Source organism: Python bivittatus, unplaced genomic scaffold, assembly GCF_059951505.1.
Source record: "Python bivittatus isolate LINGU-HERP-01145 unplaced genomic scaffold, Pbiv_v1 ctg000020_np1212, whole genome shotgun sequence".
NCBI lineage: Eukaryota > Metazoa > Chordata > Lepidosauria > Squamata > Pythonidae > Python > Python bivittatus.
In genome coordinates, this window is record NW_028277030.1 from 50,022,652 (window position 1) to 50,035,966 (window position 13,315).

Sequence of the window (13,315 nt, forward strand, 5' to 3'; positions counted from 1 at the left end):
CGAAGTCAATGGGGAAGCCAGCAGGAAGTCGGAAGTCACTCCTGTTCCTGCCGCTTTTTCACCCACCCGTGCTCCGTAGCGCCTGCTCGTGGCACCCCACCACCCTGGGGCACCCGCACACCTGCCCGCACTCTGGAGCACCTGCCTGTGGCATCCCCCACTCACCTATCAGTAGCTCTCACCTGCCAGCCTGCTTGCCTGGGACTCCCACCTCTTCCACTTAATGATTCATGTGTTCCTGGGGTTATGATGGCAACCAGGACTGCAGGATTGCCATTGCTAAGAGATGTGGTCATGTGACATTGCATCTTATGCCTGCATTGCTTAGTGATGGAAATTCCAGTCCCAATTGCCATCGTAACCTGAGGAGTACCTGTACATGAAACCACTGAGGTCCTTCATCAATTCGGAATCCGGTATTAGTATGCTGATGATACCCAATTGTACATCTCAACTCCAGGCTGCACAGGTATAGCTGTCAATGTACTGATCCAGCATCTGCAGGCTATTTGGGTCTGAATGGGAAGGAAAAGACTCAGGCTCAGTTCTGACAAGGTTGAGTGGCTGTGGATGCTTGGGCCCTCTAGGTCTGGGACGTTTTCACCTTTGGTCTTGGGTGGGGTTGCACTTCCCCATTCAAGACTATTATGTGATTTGGAGATCAGGTGGCAATGTGAGCAGGAGAGCCTTTGCACAGGTTTATCTTGTGCACCAATTGCACTTTTTCACCCACTAGCAGGCCCTTCAGACAGTTACACCCTAATCATTTCATGTTGCAAAGCACTCTTTGTGGGCTGCCCTTGACAAAGATCTGGAAACAACAGCTTGTTCAAATGCAGTGCTGCAAACAGTAATGGGCACTTCCTCTCTGCACATTTGTCATTGCTGGTGTGGGTGCAATTCAAGTGTTGGGTAGAGTGAAGCTGGGGCCCAGTACAGCTGAATGTGGATGAGTGGGGCAGTGTTGCCTTTGGGGCACTGGGGATTTCTGTTATGGTTTTTTGTTTTTATTGTTGTTCTGTGAGCCACCCAGGGTTATGGTACATAAGATGGGTGGCTATATAAGTCTTTTAAATAAATAAAATAAAGGTGCTGTCACTTATAAAGCCCTACAGGGCATAGGGCCTGGTTATTTTGGGGACCGCCTGTCAATTGTTTCTGCCAGTCCTGCACAATAGAGCGGAGGGGGTGAGTTCTGGGTCCCTTAAGTACTGTCATCTTGCAGGACTGAGAAAGTGTTTTTTCTCTGTTGTGGCACCTGCCTTCTGCTACAGCATCCCCCACAAAGATACATACAGACCCCACCCTTCAAAAGTTCCGGAAGTCTAAAGACCTGGCTCCCTGGTGATTTTTTGGTAAATATTTGTGTAGTTCTGTTTGGGTGGTCTTTTTTTTTTTTTTAAAATGGAGTTGGGCAGCCTTGAAATCCAATAAATAAACAAACAAACAAAAACAAATAGCAAAAAAAAAAAATATTTTAAATGCAAAACAATTTGAACTTGGATTTTTTTTTTTTTGGCATCTCTCTCATTAGATATTAGTTTTATGGTATTGCATTAGGATGAAAAATAATTCATTTATTTTGTAGTCTTCCCTGCAATCTCTTGTGAAGTCAGAAAATGTTCAAAAGAATAAATTGGAATATCACTGGGGAAAAAAAAGTAACTTGATTTCTGTATTTGTCTGTAGGTTTTACACAAGGTGTGTGTGTGTGGGGAAGAGTGATAAAAGATGGCAATTTTGATTGCTTTTTTAACCCCTCCCATGCAGATGCTCCTGTGGGTCAGAGCTATCACAGATCATAGGCAAAGCTTTCATATTATGCTACATCTGAGACGATGTGTTTCAAAAGAGAAGTTTACTTGCTCATCACACTGTGACTTGTGGCTTAACAAAGTATACTCATGTGGGCACTTACCCACACAACTAACTGGAGAATATCTAAACTTACATGCTATCTTAAGAGTGTTAGGCAAGGAAAAATATTGCATGTTTCAGGTTGGTTGTTCTTCAAGCCAATATTTAGTCTCTATGAAGTCTCAGCAGGTGCCAATACCTTGCATGGGCTAAGCATGTTTTGGTCTGCTAAGTACTGGGATGGGAAACTACAAGGGATTAAATACCAGGGCTGAAAACTAGACTAGGAAAATTAGAAACATTGCAGAAAAAGGCAATAATAATAGCAAGCCATTTCCACATTACTGCCAACTATTACTGCATGGTTATGTCCATATAATTGCCAGGACATGACCTTGACTTGAGGCTGATTTTAATTTTTTCCAACAACATTAAATTCAGATGCCAGAGACACTGCTACAATACATATTGGTATGTCTTTATTTCATCAACAGAAATGGTGTCTAGACAAAATTCAGTTAACACTATCAATTCAAATGAATGGAAAATTTTTTTTTTGCACGATACTGTATTTACAATGAGTAACTGAAGTCTTAAATGTATTAGTTCATAGCAATGCTGTTTTTCCAAAAAGGTAAAAATTCTTAGTAACAAGGAATAAGCATCAACAGCCATTTCATTTATACAATAAAAATCACAAGAAACCACAGTCACCTAGAAAAAAATAATAATAGACAAGCTTAAGAACTAGTACAATAAAATGATGCATTGAATTAAGTTCCATTAATCACATAGAATCTGTGTAAAAAGTATATAGAAAAACACCTGATGCGACTTGTTACAGTCATTGACCAGTTATGAGAGGTACAGAAGATTATACAGGTAGATATGTGTGAGAACTGTCCATACTGTCTGACCTGGGGAGGAGGAGGAGGAGGAGGAGGAGGAGGAGAGGGGTTGCATCCCCTTGCATACACTGATAAAAACCCTGTTTTGAATATGGCCTCTGAAGTTTGTAAGGCATAGATAGTAGAGGTGCACTTGTATCCCACTGGTTCTGGAACAAACTCTTGGGGGTCTCTTCACCCTTGTAATCAAAGATGAGCCTTGAACTGAATGGCAAAAATCAGCATCCAAAGATCTCCAAAGTACTGGGTGTAATTTCTGCTGATTGGAGGAGTCCAGATATTTTTATTCATAACACAAGTATTAAGTATCAGTTTTTGAAGAAGGCCTTATCCTTTTCATAACTGTAAATGCACAAGAACTCATATACTCATTTTCAACAGAGCACTGAGTTCTAAGAGCGTGTGGAACAACACAGATATTCAGTCTGGCTCCTCAAATTTGAATTAACCTGTTAAGACAGAAAACAGGGAAATCCTAGGCTAAATTTCTAATCCCAACTGCCTTCAAAATTAAATGGATCACTGACTCCAAAATCACTTGAACCACTTCAAGTTTTGAGTGATGACAGAAATGGATTTTCGTCAAACTCTGAAGTTTTTTTTTTAATTATAAGGCTGCAATCCTATGCACACTTATCCGGGTAGAAGCTCCATTGAACTCAGTGAGACTTACTTTCGAGTAAACATGCATAGGGTCAAGCTGAACAAACTTTCATATAATTTATTTTATTACACTGCATAGGTGTTTAAACATTATGTAAACTGGACCTATATATAAAAGAGCTGATATTAGTGAGGCATCTGATAATAAAAAGTTATTATCTATTTTTTTTCAGTTTGAAGAAATTTGAATAATTACTCCCCACTAGAAAAAGTGGCTTTCATTACAACAATGGTAGAACCACATGAGCATTATAATTTAAAAACAAATACATATCACTAGTTTTATTTTGATATCTCTATACCTATCTATCTATCTATCTATATATAATATTGGTGGAGTGTAGGAAAATACTGTAATTCTTTTACACGGCAAGCAATGACATTCTAACTTCCAGAGAAAATTATAATAATTTATTAGTAGCCTACAATCCACCAAACTATAGATTTTTAATATACATAAAATTGTTCGAATGAATTTAACATATGTACAACTGTATTCTGCAGCATTATTTGATGCCTGTGTCACAAAATAATTCAATTATAAATATACATAATATAAACAAGCAAAATTACACATACTGATTTTATATTGTAGATAGAAATTAGCTACCACATTTTTTTTAGCAGAGCTTTCCTAAGGCTACATCAAGTAACATCCTTTCTTATCTTTCTTCACTAACTCAAACTTTTTAAATGTACACATTTAAAGAGATGGCAGTGAAATAAGAGATCAAACAAACACAAATCCTGATCTTCTGTGTGCGTGCGAAAACTGCCTCTTGGAGTCATTGGTCTGAGCTAGATTGTTGAGAATTTCATGCTTGCATAGGCTTGACAAAACTACTCACTAGGCCTGCTGCTCAAAGGATACCGTAGCCGTGTAGGCTAAACCTGTCTGTTAGTTGGTTTTGAAAGACGAACATACAAGAGTCATGGGTCACCAGTAAAAGAAAAAGACCCACCGGCTTCAGGATTAGATTAACCTATATTAAAGGCCATAAAGACTGACTGGCACGCCAAGGTTAAAAAACAAATTTAACCAGTTGCTGGGAGGGTTATCATATTCTATTTAGGGAAGAGATTAAGGAAGAAATCAATTTCCCTTGAGAGAGCTGGGAAAAAAACCACACCCCTGACATTCCACTCATGCAGCTTTTCACACCACAGTGATGCATAAATGGAAATAACTACAATGATTGAATATTGCAGTATTTCTGAGCTCTCAAAAACCTCTGAACACTTTTCTTTAGAACTTCCTATAATAATATTCTTTTAGATTTTGTGGAATTTTGTGATATTGCCCATTTTGCAGTAAGCCGAATGTAATATTCAGCCGCTATGTTGTCAGCAGCTGAATTGATTTTAAGCTTGCTTAGCTCCTACTCTCTTTTCCAGAGACAGAAATGGGAACACTGATCACAGTGGCTTGTGTAGTCCATTTTTTTTTTTCAATTTTTACTTCCTTGGGAATAAAAATAGATGGATTAGATCCAAAAAAAGTGCATCTTTAAAAAGCAGCATATATTTCTTAGAAAGACTTCAAATAATTTACTGTGTAATATATAAAATAATAGTTTTATACTACAGCATCAAAGTCTGATGCTTGAGTCATCGAATATTAGGCCTAGGACATAAATATTAGGATATCTTGTGAATCTGACTGAATCCTTTTTTAAAAACTAGCCTTTTGTTCCAGAATCAGGTTTCAACGAACTTCAACTTTATTCAAGGCACCCCCTAAAGAACGTAAATATTTTATGTAAGTGTAATACTCACCTGACAAAAGCATAATGTGCCTAAATGAAATGAGGTCTTCTGGCAATAGAAAGTACAGCAAAGACAAATAAAAAGGAGGAGAAGAGGCAGACTGGACAGGTCTAAATGCACACTCCTTGCACACTCCTTGCATCAGTGCAAAAGCAGCTGCTGACTAGCACGGGAACGTAAAGCCAAGACCTCACGTTAATTCTCTCATGACTTAACAGCCACCAACAGTATTGTTCTCTGCTGCTGAACAATGCACACTTACTTTTATCTAAAAACAGAATTTTTGGTCAGTTCTTTTTTTCTAATCTTCCTTTAGCCTAATGCAGTTCAAATGTGCCAATTTGTATCCAGTTCTGAAACTAATTCTCCTAATTGTCTCCCTTGAAGTTAACCAAGAGTCACATGTAGTTATGAAAAACCATACACAATAGAGAGTCCAATGAAGCCAATATACACATCGGTCACTTCTAAACGGTGAAGAGCCAAACATAAAGAATCTAAAAAGGTTGAAACAACAGAGCAGTGGATTTTAAAACAATTCAGAAAGGGAGGAGGAGCAGGAGGAGGTAGAGGAGGAGGAGGTAGAGAAGGAGAAGGAGAAGAAAAGGCTCCGAATCAGTGAGAGAGCCAGGTCAATACAATAACTGTAGAACATGTTTTGTCGGTTACACGTAAACCAATAGAATGAAGTCAAAAGTACCATTTGCACATGAGTTGGTATAATGGTAAATCTTCACATCAAGTGGTTAGAATCTAATGTGAGATGCTGCCAGATGAGGATTTTATTTTGCAATTATTTAGCCCTACTTATGAATTTTTATTTGAAGTAAGGGATCTATACAATCATGCTTTCCATTTCTTCCTTTTTCCCCTACCACTTTTTTCATTGTTCAGAAGGAAAATTAAAATAGCTAGATAATGATTGATAGTAAAAGGAGTTCTCCATCTGGAACATCCTGAATTGTATATCCACAAGAAACACAACTAGGAATAGGAGGTCACTTACAGATATTAAAACTGAAAAGTATTTGAACAATACTGCCAACTGGATAAAAATAAAATATTCTCACTTGCCTACTTGGCTGTGAAAATATAATGAAATTCACATGTTGCTTGAAATCCTAGCTTCCATCACTGACTGTATCGCTGAAGTTAAGTTCTCCGAGAAAGCAGCGAAGGGTTCTGCAACGTCAACTGATTACAAGGCACACCCTTCGTATCTACATAACCCCTCACCCCAAAGAATTTATTGGTCAGCTTCTAATATAAAGTTGTATTTTCAAAGTAAGTTAAGGACTTCCCACCTAAAACATCACTCTACAGTTTGAACTAGTATCCATATGACCTAGATAAATATATGGAGAGTTAGTAATAAGTATATTCATTTTACACATATGCTTAATATTTAAATAATATTTATTTAAAAATATAGTATTTCCATCCTACACAGGGATGCCCCTCCCTTTTCAGTCAATAAACGTGGCATGTGCAGTGTGTCTACTTCCTAGCTGGCAGGAAGGGTGCAGTGAATGTGGTGTCTACTGTGGAAACAGGACTGGTTAGTTGTCTGCATAACCCCCCATTTGAAAAAGATGCTGATTCCTCTAATAGAAAAACAAGGCTGCTTTGCTGAGCGCCGACTGCTCAATGTAAACATTATCATGGAGGAATGCATTGCCGTGGTTAGCAGAAAAGCTGTCTGCATCCACAATGTGTATGGTAACCCAATACAGTCTGATATACAGTAAAGGTAAATGGTACCAATCTGTAAATGATAAACGCCACCTTAAAATACAGCCCAGAGAATGTCATTGTAAAAGTAGAAAGTAACCTCTAGAAATTACAGAAGGACCGAATCCACCAGGAGGAAATATCCTGCATAAATCTTGTTAGCATGCATGAAAATTACGTAAAAGCTCCTTTCAGATAATTTCCATTTATAGTACTTCAGTAGGACAAATGTTTTTCTGAGTATGAATAGTAGTTATTATGTTTGGAAGTAATTTTGCATAATCATTGTAAGAGGCAAATCAGCTAGAGTTGAGTGAATTTTTTTATAGTTTCAAAGTTTTGTCTGTTCTATGCTGATCAGAATTTTGTGAACTAAGGGGAAATTACAGCATTCTATTTTGGACATGGGGGTATATTTTTAAAGATTTGTGATTGCACTAAATAAGGTTCTCTGTACACTGCTATTGTAGGTCTAGTTCTATGAATGGACACAGCTTTTAATTTCTCAGAGCAGCTGAATCAGCAGATTGAGCTGATGCCAGTATAGGTCAGAATAGTACATCCTCATATATCACTGCAATTAACACCTGTATTAAGGCAGTATTAAGTGGAATTATACAGTGAGACCAGTAGAACCATTGTAGAAGTTACAGACATTACTAATACAAATAAGATCTGGAGTGGAGACCTTAATTCAAACTTTACTGATAGATATGAAACCATGTTCACTGAATCTAACCATTTTTGCCTTACACCATCCTTCTCCAACTTGGTATCCTTCAGATGCATTGTGATACAACTTCCAGAATTCCCAATCACCATGTCCAACTTGGGGAAAGCTGCCTTAGTTCTCAGTGTTAGTAATATACACTGGCCAAGTTACCATTATGCTTAATTTGGAAAAAAAAAATTTTTTTTAAAAAAAGATAAAAAAGGATAAATACAGAAAATGCCCAATTCACACTATCAGAGGAATTCCATATTTGGCAAGACTAATAATTCATTACATAATCAACTCCTGAGGTTTCCCCTCCTCATTTTACTGAATTTTAAAAAATGAAAAAAACGATGAGTACAATATGTGAAATATACTGAAGTCACAACTTCATTTATGAAATGAGGTTTGATCCAAAACTCAGTGCAAGTGGCAAAGTTGACCATTGCTATACAGTATCTGTGAGAAAGATCAGAGTAAAATCCACTTTGCTCAAATGGGCATAAAAAGTTAGGTGTGCCCCAAACACTGTCCCACATTAAAATTTCAAATAAGTTTCCAACACTGAAACTTTATAAATAAAGTACAAACTAGATGATATTGCTGAACAGTGAACTGAGTGGCAGGGGAAAATATTAAAACATATACAAACTACTTCTAGCATAGACCAAGAAAGGAATGTTGGAATTTTTTATACAATAGAAATTTAAAATTCCAGTTGTTTTCATGAGAAAATTCCGAGCCATGCAGGTTTTTTTTTTGCATATGGATATATATTTTTATATATACTATATATATATATATATATATATATATATATGTACAGTTTAGCTATAAAACTTTGATGTGTAAAGAAGCTGTCTTCAATGAAAAATTGAACATTCAGAGGAAATTCCTGAGTTAGGGTTTTGTGACATGGGCCACTGAGAAAAAGCTGTGTTTGGGTCCTCAGAGGTGTTATGTCCATCCCTGTTGAATATTGAAATTAAAATACAGTAACAACAACAACAACAACAACAACAACAAAAACAATAAAAAAGAATCAGACAGTGTTGCCACTGCTTTGTTCCCCTGCCTGAGCAAGGGATAGCACCATAGTGAAGAAGTTAAACTCCTGCTTGTAGAGAGGATGGAATACTTAAAAACAGTATTGCTGCTAAGACCACTGTAGTGTGCACCAAGTATGTTCTTCAATATAGACAACAAATTATCGTGGCCACTGACTGACTGAAGAGACCTTGCTAGGTGTGATGTAAAAGGGATACCCACACTAGGTGTACTCCTTCCTAGGCTGCTCATCTGTGGTACACTTATCAGTCATTTCCTGACAGAAATCCACTGTCACTGCTTGGTTGCTCTGCTCTGGAGGGAGCTCCTGCTCAGAGTAAGTAACTTGGTCAGCTCCATCCAACCTTCTTGTGGTACATTTGTCAGAAATGTTGTTGGGCAGCCAATGGGCTCCCAGCTGCTGCACTGGGCTTTGTTCTGAACAGCACTGCAAGCCTTCTCCAATGCACTGGGATGTCACTACATTTTGTTCCACTCCACCTGGTGAAGGGTTGATACTAGCTGTTGTTGGAAGATCCATAGGCCTGAGCACAGGGCAGTATCGGTGAAGGTCTTGGATCTGTTCAGAGCTCTGCATATCTCTGCATACTTCTTGAGAAAGGCAGGAGAAATTATCTAATAACTCTCCCATGCATGCTTTCAGCTGGTTCCTTTCTGACAAAAGTTTCTCTTTCTCGCAAACCTGGAAAATACAGAAGAGTGTTAATTTTTAAAGAGAGAGTTGGCACATCAGGCTTCAGTTTTCAACATCAGGTCTTAGCTGACTGGCACATTATCCAGAATGAGATGCTAGAAGTCTGAATTGTACCATTAGCAAGGACAGAAAGAAGGCAGACACCTTCAAATTAATAGGAGAATTGTGGATTGGAAAAACTAACCCTGAACAAAATAAAGACCCACTGTTCTCTTGAGGCAACGATCAGCAAGCAGAAACACACATGTGATATGAGCAGATGATGCATGAGGATCAGGGAAACAGAAGAAGCCAAGACAACAGATAAGATTTTGGGGCATGGCGGAATTGTCTTTAGAAAAGCTATGGATTATTAGCAGAGAGAGGCTGAGATGGGAAGCATTTATCCATACAGTTTTAAGGGGCTGACCTTGACTCAATCACACTTAACTATGATCAGAAGGTAGTTGATGCATTTTGCTTAAGTTAAGCAGATCTAGCGTGTACCTGGCTAGAGCATGCTTAATAAGCCTTAGTATTTAGTATTCATTACAAAGGCAAGGCAAGATAAATAAATTGTATTAAATTTGGTTAATGACCAGTATAAGGTAAGATATTCAATGAATAAATAATAGTATTTAATATTTCTTTAGGCTTACCAATTTGCGGATTTCACATTCTAAATTCTGAATACAGTCCAGTTTTCTCTTGCGGCAGCGCTGTGCTGCAATTCTATTTTTACTGCGCCGCCGAACATCATGGATAAATTCCAATTGCTCTGAGGTTAATTTGTGCATCTTTATCATCATCTGGAAATCATTCCTTGGAAGATCTGTGATTTGATCTACAGGAAATGGAAGTTTCACCTGGGGTAAAACAAAGGAAGACTGTTTACTTAACAAAGTGTTTAACAGGTTCCTTGGGATAATACTCTTTTATTCAAATAACAATACTTCAATATTGTTCAAATATTAACTCCTGCATTGTAGGCAACTTTAAGAAGTAGCCACCCTAACAGTGTAAATGATACAATAAAATTAGCAATACTATCTCTAGCTTAGTGCAGATGAATGAGATTTTTCACATTCTCCTCAAAGTACAAGCTCCAATTCAAAGAACAGACAATATTTAAAAGTATAAAGAATAACACTTGGGCCATAAATACTAAAATAAAAACTATCTTCTTCTCTTAACTGAGGCTATATATCTGTCATGCAAACTGTTGAATTTAATTGCATTCCTTTCTACATCAATGAAACCATACATAATCCATTTTGACAGCCAGTAAGTAAATCCTCAGAATAAGATGTAAAGGGTTCCATGGCAGGTTCAGATGCTGGTGCAAATGCTCAGGATTTGTTTTGTTTAGGCAGTCATACTCTCCTTTGCTGTGATAAAATTTATTTATCTGGTTATTAACAAGATTTTTTCTACCGCCACAATCAGATGACTCTGGGTGGTAAGGAAGCTCAAGGCAGCTTCTACAATAAAAGAATGATTCATAAAAAAATTAAAAACCAAGCCTAATAAAATATTAAAATCTTATTTTATTGCTCTCATTGCTTTTCATAAAGGAGAAAATACTTTCTGTTGTTAGTAATACATGTTTTCATAAAGAAAATATGCTGCTATTACTCTGAAACAGCCTTATTGAAACTGGGTGCCCTGATACTTCAAAGGCTCAGATTTAGAGGAGCATTAAAAGCATTCAGAAGCAAGAACCTAAATATGTGATGGACACTTAGAAGATGGCAGATCAACACAACAGATATTTACGTTCTCTTAGAGATTGCTCTGGAAAAAAACGTTGGGAATATAGACAAATATCTGATTAAAAATGTCAGCTGAATGTGTAGTATTGATGAACAAGTAAATGACAAAATAGAACATTTTGAAAAAGGACATGAAATTAGGTGGCATTGTGGGAATACGTATTTGGAATACTGTTTATGCATTGGGTTACCCCACACCACAAAAATACGTGTAGGGAAAGAGAGAAAGATACAGAAAAGCCCAACTAGTATGATCAACAAAAGGTTGCAATCATTGCACTAGCTTACATACCAATCGGAGACATGTAAAGGTCTTAAAATAATGAGGTGAATCACCCTACAATGTCTGACCAACCAAGATAATTGACTGATAGCAATCTGAGGGTATAATTAAGTTTTATTACATGATATAATGATGGTTTATAGCTTAGATATTTTTTAAACAAAATAGAACTGGACAAATTCAGGGAGGAATAAGCTTCTTAATGGCGATCAACCATAACAATTGGCTTTTGAATACCTAACAGTAGAAAGTTATCTTGAAGCTTTATTTTTGAGATTCACAGAGGAATTTACTTTGCAAATGTTGTAGAAGGGACATTAGATTGGCATGACTTCGGTTTCAACCTTCAGGGCTGTTATTCTGGCCTCTGATCCTATTACAAAGAGCCAATTAATTTTCAGTGTCTCAGTATATCATAGGTACATGTTGTTGTTTGTATTGATGTGACCAGTAGGTGGCACCATGTGTTGCAAGATTCACACTGACAGAAGGACTATATTCAGATATGGCTCACACACGCCTTTGCTAATTCAGTTCCCAAGAGAAGACTCCTTTGATATATGGGAATAGATCCTGATACCTTGTACACAAGTCTGCCCCTTACACAGTGATGAAAATTATTGGTATATGACCAACTCTCACAACCAATAAAAAATCTTTTTGCCTGGTTTTGTGTAGTAAATAATGCACAAGGCCATCTAGCTTGGCATTCATTCATTCCCTTCTCCACACAAGAGTTATATTATTATGCTTCTTTGCCCATGATATATATGATTTCCATACTTCTCTAACCCACAATCCCATGAATATCTTACCTCTTTTCACACTGCCTTTCAGTGGACCTTTACCCTCTTGTCCCACCTGTGAAACTCAACTATATAAACACAAACACACACCACACAGGTCACCTTACTATGGCATGAATGACCAGAATAGGCTGTCCCCAAACTAAACAGCGTTTTGCTTAAATATACAAAGACTGACCTTAGATATGGTGATGTGGCCCATTACGCTTACAGGCTGCTATGAGAGGAAGACTGCCTGATTTCCTTCTCCATACATTTTAGACCCTGACTAACTACATGCCTGTTGAACATGACATGCTCCCTCCCAATCCTATGGTGATTTAGTGCAGAAATCATGTGCCATTGCATCTATGGTGTCACTTGGTTTCCTTCACAAGACCTCTGATATTTAGAAAAGTCTGTAGACAAGATGCTAATTAGTTTAAAATGTCAGGTAGGGGATTTCTACTGTAATCCCGTGAATGCTCAAGATGCAAGACTACTTTTACTAATTAAATAACTTCTATGAATAGTGAACATATTTCCAAGGACTGGTTATTATGTACCTCAAAGACTGTCATTTAGGCACAGGAAGGACTCATTGGCAGCCTTGGTTTTCAGTAGTACAAAATAGGACTCACACCCTGCAGCTCAAGTCAATCCTTTGTCTGTGTTAACAGGTCTAGCTAAGTGCAAACTTCAATGTTTATGCAGTTCGTTATGCTTTTATTACATATCAAAAACAGCTATGCCTGGGATTAATTTCTGAACAGACCAGCCACGTAATTCACTCTGATTTGGTAAATCGTAATATGGTTTGTTTTGGCCTAATCTTGGGGGAGCCCAGTTACTATGGCCTGTAAGCCACGGTATATGGTTTAGCAGGTTGTTTATGTATAGCCAGTTGTGGTTTATTCAACAAATCAAGGTTGTACAAACCATGGCTTAATGTAATATGTAGACAAGGTCACTAACTAGTGCAGGGTGGGTTATGTAGTTTACTGCAATGTTCTGGGATTCTTTAGAGAAATTAGAGCCTTACGCTGACCTGAAATTACATAGTTTTGGAACAGCCCAAAGCACGTGGATGGAT

The 13,315-nt window shown here is 37.6% G+C and overlaps 1 protein-coding gene across 4 annotated transcripts in view; it reads right to left on the reverse strand.

Moving 5' to 3' along the window:
* Nucleotides 1-2,314: 2,314 nt before the first annotated feature.
* Nucleotides 2,315-13,315, reverse strand: part of BACH2 (BACH transcriptional regulator 2) — a 187,318-nt gene continuing 176,317 nt past the window's right edge. For all 4 annotated transcript variants that reach the window (XM_088138550.1, XM_088138554.1, XM_088138544.1 and 1 more), the window contains exons 5-6: nt 10,042-10,248; nt 2,315-9,391 (exon numbers count right to left, since the gene is read on the reverse strand). In XM_088138550.1, the coding sequence (XP_087994676.1) occupies nt 8,912-9,391; nt 10,042-10,248 (687 nt within the window). In that variant the 3' untranslated portion in view covers nt 2,315-8,911. The remainder of the gene's footprint in view (nt 9,392-10,041; nt 10,249-13,315) is intronic.